The following is a 22049-nucleotide window of genomic DNA, read 5'->3' on the forward strand; positions in this document are numbered from 1 at the left end:
TTAGCAGTTTATTGCTACGGCAATAACGAATTAATCACACTGCAATCTTCAAAAATAAAAATATTGCGGAAGGTAAACTAGAAATAGAGAAAATGTTGGCACACACAAAATAAAAATTGACACAATTATTTCTGGACAAAAGTCCCTGGAAAAACCCAACTTGGGAAAACTTGTGCAACAGTATAATGGTTTTTTTATTATGCAACAACAAATTTCTAAGTACAATAATTTGGATGCTCTACTGGCAATCCAATCTAAGAGAAATACTGGAAAAATTATTGTGAGGATTTTTCCTACCCCACAGCTGTTTTTTGTCCTCGGAACTACCTCCCCAACCACACGCAAATCCTTCTGTGTCAACCATTGCACAAAGCTTGCGCAAATGCTACTGTAGTTGCCTCCGAAAAACTCTAAAATCAACAGCTCTCTCTCTTTCTAGCTCTGGAACTAACTCACTGGATCATCTGACCAAAATCTCGGCCTCTAGTTGTTGAATCACTAGCTCCTCCAGCTAGATCGAACTATTTTGATGTTATGTCTGCGCAGTCCTCGCGCAGACCCTCTGGGAATTTTTCACTCCCTCTCACTGCCTCTTCCAGAACTGGAAGAGTTCCTCTGGAAATGTTGTGACCTCCTCTACCACCTGCTACTCGCCCTCTAGCTCAATCTTCTTTGCTGGATCTCTGCTACTGAGAAAATCAAACTGCGTAGGCAACTGAGTATCTACATTGGTGTGTTCTCCATCTACCCATCAACCTCCTCTTATAATCTCCAGTTGGGACTCCAAAGGCCACGATTAAAACATAATTGATGGCTGAGATCATTTCTGGGTTGATCAATGTGAGTTTCTAGATAATTCTCATTTTTCTCAATTAACACTGATTAATTAACCCTTTTCCTAAGTTTAGACTTATGAAATATTTAAAAATAGGCTAATAATTTAATTGAGACACTTCTAGGTGGAATTTCCATAAATGATTTCTGGGTTATGGAGAAATCTTGTGTTTTAACCTCTCCGCAAAGTTTCAAGACTAGAACACCTTCGATGCTACAAAAAACTAACATCCCAATCCTTTTTACCGTACCTGTTAGGTTTTAGTCTAAAGCCTAGGTATACAAATGCTTCATCATAATGTATGGATGCAATATCAAAGAGGTTACAGATGTCCCTGATCACCAAGTCCTCTTTGTCGCCATATACCAGAATGGACTTATTTTTGCTCAGGCATAAACCTATTGCCTCTGCAAAAGTCTTAATAATCTTATGTGTATGTGACCATTCATCAAGAGACGACACACCACCAAATAATAAGTCATCCACGAACATCAGATGTGTGATAGCATTGTGTCTGGTAACTCTAACTCCAGAAATCAGCCCCCAGTGCCTCGCCTCCCCCATCTTGCGGCTCAAATAATCAATCACAAGGAGAAAGAGGAGAGGTGACAGAGCACACCCCTTCCTCAAACCCCTAAACGCCCTGAAGAATTGTGTCGGTAATCCATTAATAATCACTGAAAAATTAGTAGTATTGATACATGTCATAATCCATTTAATGTTCTGAGGAGAAATACCAATCTTGTTCAGAATCAACCTCAGGAACTCCCAGTCAACACAATGATAGGCTTTGATCAAATCGACTTTGAGTAGACACATCTTCAACTTCTGGGCCTTCATGAATTGCAAGACCTCCTGCGCCATGGCAATGGCATCCTGGATCTGTCTGCCCTCCAGGAACCCAAACTGTTCACAAGTGATGTGCCTCGACAAAACTGGTTTGAGTCTGCAAGCAATTAATTTTGAAATCATCTTATAAACTGAGTTGCACAGAGAAATAGGTCTATAGTCTGCACAGAGGAATAGGTCTAGAGGCTGTTTATGCAGACCGATATTTAAAAAAATAATATGACAAGATGGCCTGTATCATTTTATACAAACATATGGCTGGAAAATTTTATATATAAACTTGAAAGGCTTGAACTTTTGGATGAAAAAAGCAATGCATATGTTGCTCTTAAAAAGCTCGGAAGTCTGGAGTCATGTATGGCAAGCATTTTCAAATGTGAATTGCTATGTTACAATTTCTTTAATACAAGGTAGGCAAACATTGACCCAGACCCTAAAGAAAAATATTGAAACAACTTACTTCTCCCCTGAGATGGTCATTTTTAGCTGCTATGGTTATGGGATTCATAACAATTAGAGCATCCATGGGACAAACAATTTACAAGTCTTCTACATGATTGGAGATACCTGTATTTACAATGTGAACATGTTCCATTACAATTTGAATATCTGATTTGCCGGTTCTCTCAACCTACTATCAGTAGTAGACTCTGGCGCACAGCTGGAAAGGAACACAATAATGACCCAAAAATACCAGTTAATGCATAGGCAATTGCACAGAAAGGCAACGCTTCTGGTTCTTTTGCTGATAGTGCAGCCGTTCCTAATCCATGAGCACTGCAATACACAAAGAACTATAAGTGATCTATGTACTGGACGTGTCTACAACAATTGCATGGCCATAAACACATGGACATAATGCTAGCTTCCTCTTAATTGCACTGAGAGAAGCAACTTGCAATCTACAGCATGGATGGGGGCGAGAGAAATCCACCATATCTTTGTATGTATTCCTGTTTAACAGTGCATTGAATCTAGAATGTCCATTGGGTGCATCAAACCTACACAGTGCATTGGGTGTATTGAACATGTAAACTGGCAAAATCTCATTACACCTAGTCTGAAATGGACATGGAAATTGTGAAGCGTAGGGATGCATATATCAAATTTAGATTAGTCTTGAGGTGCATATTAGACCAAGGGTTTAGCACAAATTAAAGATAAGGCTTAACAGAGACCATACTCAAAATGTGAGCTTATGATCTATACTTAGTTGTATAGAAAGGGAAATTCTTCATTTCTTGATTCTCAAGAAAATCAATTAAAACATATCTCTGCAACTTAGAGGAAGCATAGATGCACCACCAGGAGATCTGGTATTCACGGATTTCCATCTCTAATTACAAGTAACTAATATCAGCCACGAAATCACTGGCAGTCAGACGCATTTCCTTTGATGAGAAAAATAGCACAAAATGTGAGCTTATGATCTATACTTGTATAGAAGGGGATATTCTTCGTTTCTTGATTTTCGAGAAAATCAATCAAAAACATATCTCAGCAACATAGAAGAAGCATAGATGCACCACCAGGAGATATGGAATTCATGGATTTCCATCCCCAGTGACAAGTAACTAATACCAGCCACATAAGCACTGGCAGTCAGACACATTTCCTTTGATTAGAAAAATAAACCAAGGTAAACTAATCCCACAGCTGATTGACATGAAATCTATGTTGGGTGTGGAGCTCTGCATACGAGGAATCTGCCAGATTGAACTTGCAACTAACCATAGATAATCTGCCCCAACAAATGTTAGTCCATAACTATTTTGTTTCCCATCTAGAAATGCCCATTAAGGATGGATGGGCAAGAAAATGAGAAGATATGCAGCCAGGGGCAGAAACCTTTGCAGGAAGCTATATAACAGTCAGAGACAGTCATGACGTAGATTGTTATTCAAGCCCTGACTAGAATATCACAATGTAAAAACAGTAAAAGATAAAATTCACTTCGTGAAAGGATGCTTCTAGACAAGCACATGGAAGTAGCAGTGCAATTCAATCACCGTAAATTCGCCTCCATAATGAGTAGATCACTTATTAGAATCTCATAACCACCAAATACATTTCATCACAGAGTTATTTCTGCCAGTGCAAGGTCTATGTGGGACTAGTAGCAAAATCTAACTACAGATTAACACAGTGGACCTGTATTTCCATGCTAAATGCTATGAGCGTGAAAGAACCCGAAAGTAAGCAAGCCAAAAATCGTTCCAGCATTGCATCACTTTAAATAATATAAGCTTACCTCGATTTGGAAGGATGGTTCCATGACTCTTATCAAGCATGCTATAATATCCCACTGACTGGCAATGGTTTGGGCACTCCCGCTAATGTATTGCAATATGCTAATTGGTAACTTATAGTAATTTATGGACATGGATATAAATTTCATTGTTTCTTTTTCAATCATTTTACAAACGTATAAATTAGGAATACAGTGAACGAAAATGAAATATCATATTATTAACCAAAACATCCAAAGCAGGGTATCTAGGGTTGTGACCTGGAGGCTGTAGCCATTCCTCGTGCAATAGGATCATCCAAACCAAGCTTGTCGAGCAATATTTGTGCAAAATTTGCTCCAACCAGTCCCGTTAAAACCACGACAGCTGCTGTAAGGGACGGATTTGTAGCTGCAATTTAACAACAAATGGAATGTGATCAACCGGACTCCTTTTTAACTCCTAAATAGTAAGGATATATGTCATATGCCACAATAATAATAATAAAAAAAAAAATGAATAAAACCAGAGTCTCCGGAAAGAAAAATGCGAATCATTGAAGAGGATGATGTGGGCATTTCATCAGATTGGAGCGTGGGAGTGTTACAAAATCATACAAGAACATACCTCTATATTGAGACAACCAAAAATTTTAGGACTAGATTTAATTTTGGATATTTTTTCGGACACATGGATCAAATTTTGTGGAAGCACTTCATAATCTTTAGACTAAATTTGATTTCACTACTTGTGCACCGATTTCCATACAGTTGCAACTCGGAGGGTGAGAATTTAACACCTAACTGCCCTGAATCAGAGAGCAGTCAGCCACCTTTAGTGGATCAGTGAGCAGCTACACTGTTAGGTTAATAATTGTGATGATGATTAATAGTCACTAAGATTTATATGTTTTAACAGACTTTAAGAAGGCAAGAGATTAAATGAAAAATTTAACATTTTATTTCTATGTTCAAAAAAAAATGAGAGAAGGGTTCCTAGATCACCATAATTTTCTTGAGTTACAAAGTCAAGAAGGTTGGTAGTGTGACAGATTTTTGGAAAATTAAATCAAATGTGAGTATAAGATGGAATATGTAACAGAAATAGCTATGTTGCCAGGAAACGTGGGTTCGGGGACGGGGATGGGGACGAGGACGGCATTTTTGGAAACAGGGTGCGTGGGTTCGTCGGGTAATATAATAATATTAAATTTTAATAATTATATTTTATAAATTATAAATTTATAATTAATAATATATATGAAATTTGAATTTGTATATTTTTTCAACTTTAAACAAGAAAACTTTAATGATAATCATTTAAACATGCACATCATTGAACATTCAACATTGACATTGAAATTTCAAAATTTATCACCAAAAAACTGTTCATTGTTTGCATATTAACATGAATCATGATATGGGACAGATTTTGTCACACACAACTGACTGAGATACACTAGCCAAGTTTCCTACAAACTCAGGAGTACGCTCAAAAATCCTAAAGTATTCTGAATTCTCAAAGACTCAACATTTTAAACTTTATTTTATTGGGCTGCCTTGTGTGTTTGGTGGGACAGCAGTGAAATATATGCTGCCAGCAGCCATAATTTACACTTTAATGTAGCTACAAGCCTTAAAAAAAACCACAGAATTTATATGTTAATGTAATGTTTCAATTTTTCAAAAATTAAAATATATATACTATGAACTGTTTTACTTTTTCCTGAACAAATTCTGAACCATTTAATTGGATTTTGTTGATCCATGGTGAAATTACATTGCAAGGGCAAGCAACACCATTGTTAGAGGGTAGATAATGAACTGGCTTGAATGTTGTGTAGATGATTGAGTTGAAATACATTCGCACTGAATGGTTTATATTGTAAAGAATAGCACAGAGCTATATTCAGTGTATGAATGCATTTATGTAATGCCATTCATTAATGCAAAAAATGATGAAGATTTTCTGCATTTTATTAATCTAATTGCAACTATTTCAGGTTAAAAGAACTGAAACGTATACTTCTCATATTATAGTATATAGTATAAAAAATTAAAAATTTAACAAGTCTAGGTTGAGTAGAGGTAAGTTTGTGGCATTGTCATCTCTGTTTAGGGCTTCGGTTGGGTACAGGAGTCTGCATAGGGAGGCCGAGGTCTGTTCCTTAGTGAACAGTGCGCTGTTTTGTGTAAACAATGGCATGAATCAAGCTTACAGCTCAACATTTGACAACAACAAGGAGGAGGGACTATGCTGCAGCTGTAGGAGGCAAATTGAGTGTATAAAAGTGGACTGACAGTTGTGGCTCATGTTGCAGACAATCTGAAACAGCAAGAAATTGTGACATTCATTCCGGCAAGCCTTTAAAAGAACCCAACCCGAAGAACCCAAGAATCCAAGAACCCATTAAAGGAAAAGAACCCAATTTTCTTTTTGAAGAACCTGGTTCTTCTGGGTTCTTCTGGGAAGAACCCGTACCCGAATCCGGTACTTGGGTGCGGGAACCCGGGACGGGTTCGAGAACCCCACCCCTGGGTGCGGGAACCCGTGCAACGTAGAGAAATAGCTTTTGATCTTCAACCCTTCTAGGATTGCACAGGACAAACTACTCTTTCATCCCATGGCGTTTTGGGAATTGACCAATCCTTAGTTCACTACGAGAGAAGGGCTCTTTCAAAAGAAAATGAGAGAAGGGCTCCTAGATCACCATAATTTTGTTGAGTTACAAGGTCAAGAAGGTTGGTAGTGTGACAGATATTTGGAAAATTAAATCAAATGTCAGTATAAGATGGACAATGTAAGAGAAATAGCTTTTCATCTTCAACCCTTCTAGGATTGCACAATATAAACTACTCTTTCATCCCATGGTGTTTTGGGAATTAACCAACACTTAGTTTCACTATGAAACTCATGATAATTGGTTCTCATCCTGGCAGAGAGATAATTTTGGTTTGCGAAATTGGGGTTGACCACCTCCTTATAATATGGTAGTTCCCTTTTTCCCTCCAACTCTTTATTTCCCTATAATTTCTCTTTAAATTTGAAAATAATAATATTTTTAATGTTATCCGAATTTTGTAAGATGATCTCCTCCTTTATACCCCAATAATCTAACCAAAGACAGAACATACCTAGAAGGTGGATGCTTTGTGTTACAATTGGCAACTAGGGCCAAACTCCACATGGATCATCTTACTTATGACAGCTGATTATTTTCTTGGATTCCTCTCTCCTAGAGGTGTAGGATTGATTTAACGATCATCCGATTCTGCCATATGTACAAATGAAGTTATAACTTTATTTTTATTATGGTCAAATTGTTAAGATCAGCCAGCGAACTTATGTAAGCTCAGAAGCCCAACAATCACGTCTATTCATCCTCAAATGTTGCATATAAATAGAAGATGACTTAGCCTCATTTGGACACACTCATCTTCACACTTCTCTCTCTCACCTCATTGATTGGGTACAGATTTCTGGTCCTCTCTCTCTCCACACATCCGAAATTTCAGGAGAGCGAAATTTTATGAGAGTGAAATTTCAGGTGAGCGTAATTTCAAGAGGCCGAAATTTCTGGATAGTTTGACCCAGCATTAACTACAGCTAGGGCTAACCGCAGGTGGGCTGTTTGACCAAACTTTGACTGGGTTGAATTTCACTGTTTTGAGCATTGTTTTATCTTGCGCCAAAGTTGACCGATTTGCTGAGGGTCAAATCTTCCTTGTTGATCAGCGTTGACTTTTCTGGTTAGGGCTCTTTTGCTACTGTTATAAATTATTAGATTTGTAAATTGTACTACCTCTCTCTGCTGAACTATTGAAGACTAAAAGAAGATTTCATCAAAGTTTCCCCACATTGGGGTTTGTCCCTAGCTGGTGCCACATCTTGTGTCCTCTTGTCTTGGCTTGTCTTCTACTATTTATGTTTATGTTCTATCTGCATTTTGCTATCATGTTAATGTGATTGCTAATCTGAATAGTGATGCTGGATTAATAAAAGAATTGAAGTAAAATTGCTCTAAAGCATAGAAAATACCATTGTTGCCTAAAATTAACATGGTATCAAAGTTGAGATGAAGACAAAGCCCAAGTAAGAGTGAAAGAGCAATCACCAAAGACAATTGGACAAGGACAAAAGGTTCAATGCCATCCTACTTCCCGGCTAAAGACGAGCTCCATGATAAATCTGACTATCATGGATGGAAGATGTCTCTTGATTTGACCTTGGAAGAAAAAGAAGTGATGGACCATGTGCAAGGTAAAATCCCTGAACCTCCTTTAAATCACCGGCTGCTCAAAGACCAAGTACAATAGGGCTGAAGTCAAGGCAAAGAAGATTATCAGGGATTCCATTGACAAGCATCTGGTGGCCTACATCTCCGAATTGAAGACCTCCAAGGAGATCTACGACAGGTTGGTCGACATGTTCAAGGTTAGTAATGCTAATCAAATTCTATTTCTCAAGAATAAGTTGGAGGATATTAAGATTTCTTGAGGATTATTGAGATCAAGAATGATCTACTCTTGATTGGAGAAGTCATTCCTGACAGGGAACTTACTCTCACCACCCTTGGAGGACTCCCACCTAAAAGATATGTATTTAGAACCACCGTCCTCAACAATGATCAAATTCTAGGGTTTGAAGAATTGATGTCAACATGCATTCAATAAGAAACAAGAATGGTGGAGCAAGAAATGCCTTCTAATAGAAGCAACCCCACTGCATTCTCCGCTCATGCCGAAAGGAGAAATAATGCAGGGTCTAAAGGACATTTCCATGGAAAGCCTGGATCTAAGGGAGGAAGGAAGGGCACGTGCTTTGTTTGCAATAAGTTTGGCCACTATACAAGGGAGTATCCAAATAGAAGGGAAACATCGCATGATGATGATCACAATCATTCCAGGGGCAACTTCAACAACAACGATCAAAAGAATGGAAGGTCCAATGGGAAAGGAAAAAGGAATGCGGGACATCAAGGAAATGGTCGACCCTCCAAGAAATCAAGGAACTTTAAGTATGAAGAATCAAATGTTGTTAACAATAAGCAAAAAGAGTATTATCTTATAGCGGCCCTCTCCACTGCCTCTCCTCCGGACACTTTGGGAAATTGGCTGATTGATAGTGGTGCCTCAAGGCACTTCACCGGATACAAGGAAGCCCTCTCTAATCTGATAGAAAATGAGACAAACTTGGAGATCATCCTTGGAGACAATGCAACCTATCCTGTGAAGGGAGTAGGGAATGTTACCCTTCAATTGAATAAAGGTAACACTATTCATTTGCAAGAAGTACTATATGTACCTGATCTCAAGAAAAACCTGGTGTCCATTTCAGTAAGTTGGCATTCATCGATGGAAAGGTACATGTTTGGAAAAGAAATTTTAAAAATACTTTTACTCTTTGGTTCAGGGTTGACACTTTGTATCAAGCTGGAAGAAGTCCAATGGGAGCCGTTTTCAGAGCCCCATTTTTTTTTAATCAGCATAATTTTTCGAGATCTTTCCATTGGAACACTTAGTTTCAGCATCTATAGCTTTAGTTTCTGTTAATAAATGGAAAGTCCATGCCAAGTTATTCTTGACAGCACCAACTACTTCTAATGGTGGTCCTACCTTGTGGATTTACTTAGAAGTAAAGGTCTCTCAGGCCAAGAAAACAAACCAAAAGATGAAGATAAGGCAGCCAAATGGGAAAATAGGCAAGATCAAGCACATGGGTTGATAGGGATGTCTATTTCTCCAGACTTTAAATTCCATATCGCAGAACTTGATACTCCTAATGAAGCAATGAAACAGATCACTAAAGTTTTTGGAATTAAAAATGAACTTAGAGCCTATCAACTCGAAAATGAGTTGCTTACATTGGACCCCAATAATTTTTCTTCTATTGAAGATTTTTTGTCCAAGTTCAAAACCCTTAGACTTCTCTTGGAAAGTGTTAAGGTTAAGAAAGAAGATGGTAACCTTATCTATTCCATTTTTACTAAGTTGGGACCAACCTACTCTGTGTTTGTTTCCACCTTCCATTCTACAAGAGAAGCCTTCATTTCTCAAGGACAAGACTAAGTCTGCTTCCTTTGATGCCTTTTGTGATTCTTTAATAAGAGAACAAGAAAAACTCTTACACCTCAGTCTTCTTAATCTTGGAACTCTTCTAAGAAAGCTTTAGCCGCCCAGCAGCAACCAAATTCAAAGAATCCTAAGAAGTCGTATCCTAAAAAGAATGGTCCTAAACCAAACAAGGGTCCTAAGCAATTTCAGTCCCAAAATGAAAAATCATTTCAACAAAATGATAAGGCAAATAAAAACAAAGGGAAGAAGACTGATAGACATTGCCACTTTTGTAATCGAGATGGCCACATAGAATCCAAATGCTTTAAGAAGATGGAGGCCTTGGAAGCAGCAATGAAGAAGCATAACATCCATTTGGAGCACTCTTCAACTTCAACTTCATCTTCAGAAATAGCACTTTCTGCATGTGGTTGTCAAACATCTCAGTCTGGATATGCACTAAATGTATCTTCTTCTTCTAATTCTCATGAGTGGCTCATTGATTCTGGAGCTTCTTATCACATGGCCAAAAACAAAGCCATGTTTTCTTCTTTAAATGATTGTAACACCAAAAATATATATGTTGGTGATGATAGATCTCTTAGTGTTGTAGGGACTGGAACTGTTCATATACACAATGGCCAATTTAATGATGTATTATGTGTTCCAACCTTATTCTGCAACCTTCTATCTGTATATCAGATAACTCATTCAGGTGAAGGTAAAATCGTTGAATTTTCACCTCACGATGTTGTAATTAAGGACCTAAGAGATCCTAGACAGATTTTAGCTACTGGCATTGCTAATGATTCTACAAAGTTGTATAAGTTTAACAACTTTAGGTCATCAAATATTCCCTTAGTATTTGTTGCTCATAATGATGAAGTGAGCAAACTTTGGCATGAGCGATTTGGTCACTTAAACTATCGCTCCCTTCAGAATCTATGTAAAGAAAATATGGTGACAGGTCTTCCAATGGTATCTTGCAGAGATGGTGTTTGTTCCGAATGTGTACTCGGAAAACATCATCAGGATAATTTTGAAAAACGTGCCTCTTGGCATGCCTCAACCCCTTTACAGCTTGTGCATAGTGATTTATGTGGTCCACTTCTAGTTGTTTCATTCTCTGGCTACAAGTATTTCTTAACTTTCATTAATGATCTCTCCAGACGCATTTGGGTATACTTCTTAAAACTGAAGAGTGAAAGTATTTAACATGTTCTTGGCATTTAAGGCCTTTGTTGAAAAACAATCTGGACATCAAATTCTTAAGCTAAGATCTGATAATGGCGGAGAATATGTTAACAACAAATTCATCAACTTTTGCACTAAGAATGGAATTCAAATGCAACATATTGTTTCATATATTCCACAACAAAATGGTGTCGCTGAAAGGAAGAATCGCACCTTAAAGGAAATGGCTAATTGTATGCTTCAATCTAAAGGACTTAGTCTTAATTTTTGGGCAGAAGCAATTAACTGTGCAAATTACATAATAAATCGCACTCCTACTGAGGTTTTAAAGAATATCACTCTAGAAGAAGCATGGAGCTCAATTGAACCAGATGTAAGTCACTTTCGTGTTTTTGGAAGTGAAGCATGAGCCCATATTCCAAATGAGAAACATAAAGCTTTAGAACCTAAGAGTGAAAAATGTATTTTTGTTGGATATTCTGAAGATGTCAAAGGATACAAACTTATTCCACTTAAGTCCAAAAATGTTATCATTAGAAGACATGTAAAGTTTGCTAAAAATATATCGACCTACGAGCCTAGTTCGGCGGATGTGCCACCTCTCTTTATCCCTTTTACTTCTGAAAATATTTCTTCTTCAAATGATGACAGCGAGGATGACAATCCTCTCCCACCTTCTTAGGATCGTCCTTCAGCTCCTTAGCTTCCAAAATGGGTCCGTGCTACTCGAGATGCAGCAAGTGCTCTTGCCAGTGATCCTACAATTAGCGACGTACACGTTCTCAGTTCGATAGAACCTCTTCTTTACTGGCTCAAGCTTCAGCTAATTATGATCCTGACACCTTTGCAAAAGCTTCAGGCCATCCAGATTGGGATGCAACTATGAATGAAGAATATCGTTTATTATTGGCAAATGATACATGGGATCTTGTTCCCCTTCCAAAGGGACGAAAACTTGTTATATGCAAATGGGTTTACAGAACCAAGTATGGACCAGATGGAAAAGTTGATAAACATAAAGCTCATCTTGTTGCTAAGGGTTTTTCACAAGTTGAAGGCATTGACTATACTGAAACCTTCTCCCCTGTTGCCAAAATGAACTTTATCCGCCTTGTTCTTTCCCTTGCTGCCTCTTTCAAATGGGAAGTCCATCAGATGGATGTTAAATCTGCCTTCTTGCATGGGGACTTGCATGAAGAAATCTATATGGAACAACCTACTGGCTTTATACAAACAGACTCCAGCCTTGTATGTCGGCTTAAGAAATCCCTTTACGGTCTCAAGCAAGCCCCTCGAGTTTGGTATGCCAAAATGGATAGCTTTCTTTTAGAAACTGGATTTTCTAGGTGTCATTCTAACAATACTGTCTACACCAAGAAAGTGGGCAAGTCTCTTATCATTCTTGTTCTTTATGTTGATGATCTTATCCTTACTGGTAGTGATCCCAACCTTATAAACCATGTGAAGTCCAGCCTTAAAAAGAAGTTTGAAATGACAGACTTAGGACACTTGCATTATTTTCTTGGTCTTCAAGTCTTGCAATCCAAGGAAGGTATTTCCCTTTCCCAGTCCAAGTATGCATGTGATCTTCTACGCCATTTTCACATGGAAGACTGTAAGTCAGCCCCTTCTCCCTTTCAGTCTGGAGCCAAACTTTCAGTCACTTGTACTTCCCCTGAAGTTGATGCTACCTTATACCGTCAACTTGTAGGAAAACTTTTGTATCTGACCCATACTCGTCCTAACCTTTCCTTTGTTGTTGGCCTTATTGCTCGGTTTATGCAAAACCCACATGAAAGTCATTGGAAAGCAGCGAAAAGAATACTTCGTTATGTTTGAGGTACAGTTCAGTTTGGGATTCATTACAGTGCAGAAGCATCTCCTCTATTGGTTGGTTTCACTGATTCTGATTGGACTGATGACCCTGATGATTGGAAGTCTACTGCAAGTTATGTGTTCACTCTTCGTTCAGGACCTATTATATGGGTTTGCAAAAAACAAAGTGCCATTTCTCTTTCTTCAGCAGAAGCAGAGTATCGTGGTGTCGTAGAAGCTAGTAAGGAAGCCTTGTGGCTTCGTCAGATCCTCTCAGAGTTTGGCTTTCAGAGCAGCATCCGACTACACTTTGGTGTGATAATCAAAGTGCCATTCAACTATGCAAAGATCCAGTCCAACATCAGTGCAGCAAACACATTGAACTGCACATGCACTTCATTAGAAAACTCATTCACGACCATGTTCTTGAAATGCAATATTGTTCAACAGATGATCAAGTTGCAGACATCTTTACAAAAGCTCTCACAAAGGCGAAGTTTACTAAACTTCGATTTATGGTTGGAGTTCAAGAAGTTGTCAGTAAGGGGGGATAGGCTCTAATGCCTCCTTCCTTCTCCTATTGTGTCATATTTGTACATCCTTCATTACTATCCCAAGTTGTTCTTAAGGGGGGATGTTAGGATATTCCGACACATAGGAAATAGTCAAGTATAACTTGGTCTAGTGTAGAGTTAGGTAAAGTGTGTTTCTTTACTATGTACTTTTATAACTTACAATCTGATGGTCATGATATGTAGTGATCCGACAATTCATTCTCTCCTCGATATTACCGACACTTGATCTGTGGCTTAACACCCGATTGGTCCATGATCTCTATTTAAAAAGCATGGAGGGTCATTTTTAGGGTAACTGTTCATGAGAGAAGCTTATGTAAATTTTCATTCTTTTATTAATAAATTGCCTGAAGTGGCCGCGTTGGCTCAGGTCGTGCATTGTTTCCCTCTTTGAGGGTTTTAACCACGTCAAGAATATTGGTGTATTGATCTGTGATCTGTTTGTGAGCGGTGTCCTTCAGTGTTCTGTCTGAGGAACTTACCCTATAAATTCCTACACAAAGTTGATTAAAGTTGACCGATTTGTTGATGGTCAAATCTGCCTTGTTGACCAGCGTTGACTTTTCTAATTATGGCTCTTTTGCTGCTGTTATAAATTATCAGTAAATTGTACTATCTCTCTCTGCTGAACTATTGAAGACTAAAAGAAGATTTGGTCAAGAGTTTCCCCACATTGGGGTTTGTTCTTGGCTGGTGCCACATCTTGTGTTCTCTTGTCTTAGCTTGTCTTCTACTATTTATGTTTATGTTCTATCTGCATTTTATTATTATGTTGATGTGATTGCTAATCTGAATACTGATACTGGGCTAATAAAGAAGTTGAAGTAAAATTGCTCTAAAGCATAAAACATACCATTATTACCTAAAATCAACACTTTGGCTGGAATTCTACATGCATTCAGTTGTCCACAATAGATTGATTTGATTTTCAGTATAACACGTGCTATTTTTTTAACTCGTGTTTTAGGTTATGTGATTGTATGCAGAATTACATATAGTAGCCACTTGCTCGAGACCTCCCAAGGGAGAGTGGTGACTGTGGATTCCTGGTACACGCTAAAGTAAACTTCGAATGATTTTTCTTTGGGGGTCTCGCAGGTATATTTTCATATATTCCACGTTCGAACTTTCAGTATATTAAACAAATTTTAGATTTGGCCCAGACTTATGTCTCAAGAGTCAAAATACAAGCTTCCATTCTTTTTTGAGAATTCTTCAACATGTTTTTGTGATTATTGTTACAGGAATCGAAAACCAACCCTATGGACCTGCCTATAGCTTATGTTTTTACGATAATAATACTGGGTTTAAGTTGTTTGAACACCTTGTTGCGGTGGCACCAGCTGACAGTGAAGAAGATAATAAATACCTGTAATCGCTTATTAAGTTGTTTGAACAACTTGTTGCAGTGGCACCAGCTGACAGTGAAGAAGATAATAAAAACCTGTAATCTGTCTTCGATTGATAATGCAACCCTGTCCAACAACTTAACACAGACTCGAATTTTAAAGACGAGGAAATATTGCATTCTCATTCATTCTCAATGGGAAAAACATATTGGCAAAGGGGAAAACAAGAGCACAACCAGGTCATTGGAGAAAAGTAAACCCTGATAGGGGCAATAACAAAACCTCCCTCACTGACCTAACAAGATACCAGACCTTATCAAACGTTTCAGGTCCTGGGTTGATAATCCCAAATGGAAGCTACTGATCAGGGAAGGGTTCTCCTTAGCGCTTTTACAGAAGTGAAGCTTGTCACCATAATTCAGCACCGAAACCTTGTACAGCTACATAGAACATCTGAACTTGTACTTTAATAAAGTGTTTACGAAAATGGATCCACTCATACCCTTCACCATACAAATGTGTTAAGCTATGTTTGAATCTCAAGCATTTTTCAAGAATCTGGTCTGTATACTTTCCAGTGGCCCTGAATGTACGTTTTGATACTCGATACACGTAGAGACTTGATGTTTACCATGAGATGATGATCTCCGGTGATAGCTTGTGCGAGTGTTTAACCAAGTCACCTAACAAAATGATATGGAGATTCGAGTATCAGATACGGAACACATAGACCCCTGCAGATTCGAGTATCAGATACGGAACACATAGACCCCTGCAGATTCGAGTATCAAATACGGAACACATAGAAACCTATGATAGGCAGGGGACTGGTTGAGAATGTGTTTTTTGAAATTTTATTTTGTCTCTAAAAAGATATTGATATTACATATATTAATTTGGTATATTATTATTATTATTATAATATAGACATAAAAAATGTATATTTTCGATAAAATGATTGTAAAAGAAATTGTATTCATGAAATGATAAATACGACAATATAATTAGAGCAAGCAGTTGCACCAAGTGCAAGCACTCTTTTTCTTCAAGCTTCTTTACTAGGATTTTAAAAAAATTTGTTTGAATTGGAAAAGAATGTCCCCCTTTATTTTTCTATTAGGCATTATTTTTTATGTCCCATGGGCCCGACACATCAGGGTTTGTGACCTCCCAAACTTGCATTTCAAATGTTACAAAGTCTTTTAACCAAGTGCAAACTTTAAGACATCACGACTTGTGACCTCCCAAACTTGCATTTCAAATGTTACAAAGTCTTTTAACCAAGTGCAAACTTTAAGGAGTTTAGGAAGATTGCCCATTGACACCACAACAACTTCCTCTTACTTTAAGCTAGTTCTTTTAGGGACAAGGTGGGGACCCTAGAAAAGAGTGTTTTATGATTTTCTTTAAAATAAAGGGGATGTCATATTACAAAAACCCGAGTATATCCAATTGGGTGCAGAAGTAAAGATCGAGAGCAAGAAATTTTGAATATGATAGAGAAGACATACTTAAGCCATTCAATGATATGGCATAATTAGTCTAAAACAGGTTTTTAGACCATGCAAGAATAAGTATCATCACAACCATGAAAAACTATAACTTAGAATAACATACAATCAGTAAAGAAAGAAGGAATGGCCAAAATATGAATCTCTAGATGTAGACAAAGTAGGACACCATGAATGAAAACCAATGATACATCATTTACTCAAATCTGATTTCAGAATCAAGATCAGAAGGACCAAATAGAACTCACCTAACCAAAAAATTACAGTAGCAAATCTTTCAATAATTCCAAGTTACAACAAAGATTAGGGTGGGTTAAACAACTTAAGCCCAATCTTTTCTTTTGTGATAAGCTTGCCCTTATCCAAAGTTATTTCAGCATTAAAAACAATGACAATGCTTGCAAAAACCTCAATCATCCATGAAAAGAGTAAATTCCCAAAAACATCTTAAGCCTCATCACCAAAGTGTTAGTTTTGTGCAACTTAGGAAGGCTACCCATTGTCATCACAATAGCTCTTCCTCTCTCTTTTGGTTGACTCTTCTCCAATTCAACGGGGGACTTCCTTAAATAAGAGAGCTAAAGCGATGGAGTGGGGTTCTTAGGTGATGTAGGAAGAGTAAGCCTTAAAAAATATATATGGTCAAAGGAGTAAATTAAATGGGATGGAAATGGAGGTGGGATAAGGACAAGATAGGAAAATGAGAGACAAAAGAAGGGATGAAAAGAATGAAAGGAAACCAGCACCTATCAATCATGGGCCAATGGAGTCAAAAAGTATTGAGCTTATGGTAGCATCAGAAGGTCTTTTGCATAGGTTTTGTGTCCTGGCATGTAAGAGATGATTTATTGCCTCTTTAGGTATTTAGGTATTTATGTCTTCTTTCCTAAGTCTAACTTAGGAAAAGTACAATAATTAAAGTCAATTAATTATTGTGGACTCTTAAGTCATTTTCTAAGGATAAATAATATAATTATTAAATGACTTAGAAATAATATCGACCATTGATCTTCTAGATCTTCTAGAAGGGAGATTAGGGTTAGGGATTTAAGCTTAATGAAGATTATAAAAAAAAGCTTAAGGGAGAGATGAAGACACAGACAAAGAAGAGAGGCAACTACAACATTTTCAAGGAAGTGATTTCTCAAGGAGAGAGCAAATTCTCTAGAGCAAGAGGCTCAATTAGACTGAGGAGAAGAAAGGAGAATATAGGGATAAATTTCAGGACTATTTCTAGGAGGCCGATTTGTTGGAGACTGGAGAGACTAAATTGCTAAACCAAGGAGGCACATTCGCACAGTTGATGGGGATGTCGATTAACCAGGGTTGATTTGTGAGAGTGCAAAGGCTAAGCAAGGGCAAGGCGCAGAGGTTGATTTACTAGTGACAGGTGGGTTGGTTTTCTCCAAGCTGAATTATTTTAGTGGCTAGTTTCTAGTTGGCCGAATTTCCTAGCGCCAAATTATTCCAGTGGAGTTGAGTTACAGGCTTCAGTTACTGTATTTTTCTTTGTAAATTATCTAGTGGTTGAAACCTTGATTTTCAAAATTAATTAATGACGGAGAATTGTTGTGCATGTTTATCTGTTGTAATGTATGATTGATCCCTCTTTTATCTTATTTCCACTACATATAAATTTCTAGAAGTTAAAATACTAGTGATTTTATTTTTCAACAATTTAGATTTATGATTAATAAAATAAATTGTTGGAAAAAAACATTGTTGCGAAAAGACAAATCCAATCTGGTATTAGGAGATTTAACTTAAAGCCTAGGATAAAAGAGAGAATTAATGTGTCACAAACAATTATTTTGAGTTTATATCTCAGAAAAGGTTGATTTACCATCTTCCACCCCTTAGTGGATGAAGAAACTATTTGATGCATCCATCTTTAAGGTGTGTACTTAAGTTAAAAAAGACCTAATTTAATACACTTGAAATTGAAGCATTTGCTAGAAATGTGTTACAAAAAACTAGTCTTGGAAGGCTAATATTGCCGCTCGTCAATCAAATTATAAAGGTATTGCTTTATGGCTGAAATGTGTTTCCACATTTGCAACTTATTTGATAGAGGACAGGAGAATAGGTGTAGGAATATTACATAAAATAAAGCAAAAGAGAGGACCTCCTCCAATTGATTTACTGCTAGATGAATAAACTCGTTATTAACCCCGTATAAAACAATAACAAAAAAATCTACAACAAATTGAAAAGCATACGTAAAGCATACATCAAAGAGAATTAGTACCTCAATTTTTCATTAATCTTCAAGAGCAGTAGTAGAAAGGAGCTACATCAAGCTTCAATTTGTAAGTTTGATACTTCATCGCTTATGTAACCCCAATCTCTCCAATTGCCAATTACAAATGTAATAGAGAGAAATTCCTCTTTATAGAGTTAGTTAACCCTCTTATACAATAAAATATATTACCTTTCCAACTAACTCCATGGAAAGTCAACAAATAGTAAAATATTGAAGTAGTTAGATCGATTGTTGACAATATCAAGAGGCCTCCTCGAGAGAAGTTGCCCTCACCCAAAAATGGTCAATAATATGCAACAAAATCCGCCAAGAGAGGATGCACCATCCAAAAACATGTATTATACCAAGTCAAATGCTAAATGGGTCTATTGCCCCTTTAGGGTAAATACCTTAGAGTGTGATGTTACCGCATGTACAAGGTTCCTATTCTACATCCCCAAATCCAAGCCTATTTTTCAAGTTTTCTCCTACACTCCATAATACACCTATGCTTCAAAATCATTTTGCAATGGTATATCAATTCTTGCTTCCCAAACACTTTATTTCATATTTGCTAGTAGACACTACTCCATGATTATTTCCGCCAATTATTATGATTCCATGTGTTATTTCCTAACTTAGAGTGGCACTGATGATTCGAACTTGTTTGTAAATTGTGTTGCTATATAGATATGAAACTTTATTATCTATATCTGAGTAATAGTCTTACCTTCTTGCCTTGTCCAACAATGAGGAACATAATTATTCTCAAGCAAATATGATTTGTCCTAGGCCACTAGGTACTACCAAGTATCGACGTAGGTAGATTAATTATCCAACCTCCATACGTAACTTTTTCCATAATCTCCCTTACATCTCCATTTCATTGATACAATATTTCCATTCCCCAACTTATGAATAACTTACCAAATGTCATCAAAAGGGATCCAAATGAAAAATTCAAGAAAGAAGAAAAGCGTGCAACCCTTAGTCAAATTAAGCCAAAATAAAAGAAGACTAAGAGGTAAAGAAGAGTGAAAAAAAATAATTAAAAAAAAATATCACACCACTACAATAAAAGCCCCACCCCCCTAAAATCTTAGAGTTGAATGCCCATGTAAAAAAAGGGACTAAGAAACTAAAGAAAAATTCCAAAAAAGGGAAACAAGGTGCCAAAGCAATAAAAAATGGCTCCCTCTCAAAGGTTTATGACAATGAATGAATATTCTTAGCTAGAAAAGGCTAGTTGGACCAAGTACAGACTCAACACATTATAACTTTGAACTTTATTCCATAGGATTTCTCTACTCTCTTTCTATACGTGATAACATCCTTACATGTTTTGACTTAGAAACTTAGGAAGATACATTTTTCCCTATTTCAAAAATACCTGCGAAGTGTTAGTTTTTGTAGCATCAGATGTGTTCTAGCCACGAAATTTTGTAGAGAGGCTAAAATACATGAGATCTCCAAACCCCAGGAATTGTTTCTGGAAATTCTGCCTACAAATGACTTAATTATATTATTAAACAATTTTTAAATATTTCCTAAGTCTAAGCTTAGGGAATATGGTTAATTAATCAGTATTAATTAAGTCAAGGCGTGAATGATCTAGAAACTCACACGGATCGATCTAAAGATGATCCTAGCTATTGATTAAGTTTTAATCTTGGTCGTTGGTGCTCCAACGGAGAATTATAAGAGAAGGTCAGTGTGGTGATGGAGAATACACTTGAGAGGTTTGATTTCATGAGCAGATCGATTTCTAGAGTAGCAAGAGTCAGTTGCCGAAGAAAGAGCTAGTGTGATAGAAGCAGTGAGAGAGGGACAGAGAAAATGAAGTCGGAGGAAGGATTCCTGATCCGATGAGTGCATTTGCAGAGAGGTGAGAGAGCCACAAAGAGGTTGACGTTGGGGCAGTGCAATAGCCTCTAGAGGCAAAGTCGATTTGCCAGGAGAGATTGACGTTTTCAATTCCGAAGGCCAGGAAGGAGTCCCAGACTGCTGGAGAAGCGTCTTTCTGGTCAGTAGATGGCAAAACGACTTCATCAGAGTCCAGCCCGAGGCTAGACATCCAGCTAGCTACGTAGAGTAGTGCAGACGCTGACGAAGAGGCTCAAAGGGCCAAAATTCTGAAGGCAAGTTGTGACGGGAGATTTCCTGTGGGGTGAGGAAAATTCCTCTCAAGATTTTTGCCAATATTTCTCTGTAGGATTACCAATTTCAGCATCCAGTTGTACTCAAATTATTTCACTACTGCTTAATAATAAAACCCTCGACTGCTACACTGGTTTTCCCAAGCTGGGTTTTCCTTGGGAATTCTGTCAAAAAATAATTGTTATTTTATGTGTGTGCTAACATTTCTTCCAAAGCATTATTTTTCCACAGTTTTATTTGTGAAGGTTGTAGTGTGTTTATTTCGATATTTGTCGTAACAGCTAAATTGTTAAATTAATTAACAATTAGGATAAATAATACCAGTTGTTGCAATAAGATTCCAGTTTGGAATTTTCACATGGTATCAAAGCGCATTTAATCAGCCAAAGAGCTCAGAGGCGAAAAGAGAAGGAATTACGCTGCTCAGTGTGGAAAGAAGGCCGAAATTCCCAAGCGCAGCGCAGTAATTCTACCAAGAGGCCGAGTTACTTGTGGAGGTTCGATTTTTCTGAGTGGGGCAAAAAAAATCGATCATACGAGATCAAGTGATTCCAGAGGCAGAGGGAGCACCTCAAATTTTTCGTTGAGAAGATCTCTAGTTGGACATAGTAATTTTGCAGCAATTTGCTAGAGCAGAGCCAACGTCGGGTGGAAGGAAGAAGAGCACACATAGAGGGAAAATTTTCCTTAGGGAAATTCTAGTCTCAAGAAGTTCGAGTTTTCCTTGCAGATCAGCAGTGGTTGTGAGCAGATTTTCTCACTCCAGAAGGGAGTGCGAATAGTTGAGCAACAACTGAGCAAAAGGAATAGGAGATTTTCGACATTTGTTGAGATGGCCACTATTGGGCTTCGTGATCAGGACAAGTTGGATGGAGCTTCCAACTATGACATCTGGAAGGCAAGGATGTCCTTCCTTCTGGATGAGTTTGGCCTGAAGATGTATATTGATGCAGTCGTAGCAGTTCCCCAGGACGCAGATCAGCTGAAGGAGTACAAAAAAGAGATGGCACAAGCAAAACATTTGACCCTAGATGCTGTCCGGGATGATGTGTTTTAACACATAGCTAGCAAAGATACTGCCAAAGAGATGTGGGATGTTCTCTCTACATTGTACCAGGGTACTTCCGAGCAGCGGAAGGTGTACCTAGAAGAGAAGTTGAGGGGTGTTAGGATGTAGAAGGGGGAAGGCATAGACCCCTTCCTCACCAGGATTTAGGAGATCCGGGACTAGCTTGCAGTTG

At 37.7% G+C, this 22049-nt stretch overlaps 1 protein-coding gene across 1 annotated transcript in view; it reads right to left on the reverse strand.

Moving 5' to 3' along the window:
* Positions 1-1924: 1924 nt before the first annotated feature.
* The window catches only part of LOC149267428 (plastidal glycolate/glycerate translocator 1, chloroplastic-like), a 220186-nt gene continuing 200061 nt past the window's right edge, over positions 1925-22049 (reverse strand). Inside the window, exons 7-8 of the mRNA XM_089432684.1 lie at positions 4194-4323; positions 1925-2461 (exon numbers count right to left, since the gene is read on the reverse strand). Of these exons, the coding sequence (XP_089288810.1) occupies positions 2311-2461; positions 4194-4323 (281 nt within the window). The 3' untranslated portion in view covers positions 1925-2310. The remainder of the gene's footprint in view (positions 2462-4193; positions 4324-22049) is intronic.

Source organism: Pinus tabuliformis, chromosome 6 (genome assembly GCF_031772625.1).
Source record: "Pinus tabuliformis cultivar Carrire ecotype Pingquan chromosome 6, CPIR1, whole genome shotgun sequence".
In the NCBI taxonomy this organism is placed as follows: Eukaryota; Viridiplantae; Streptophyta; class Pinopsida; order Pinales; family Pinaceae; genus Pinus; species Pinus tabuliformis.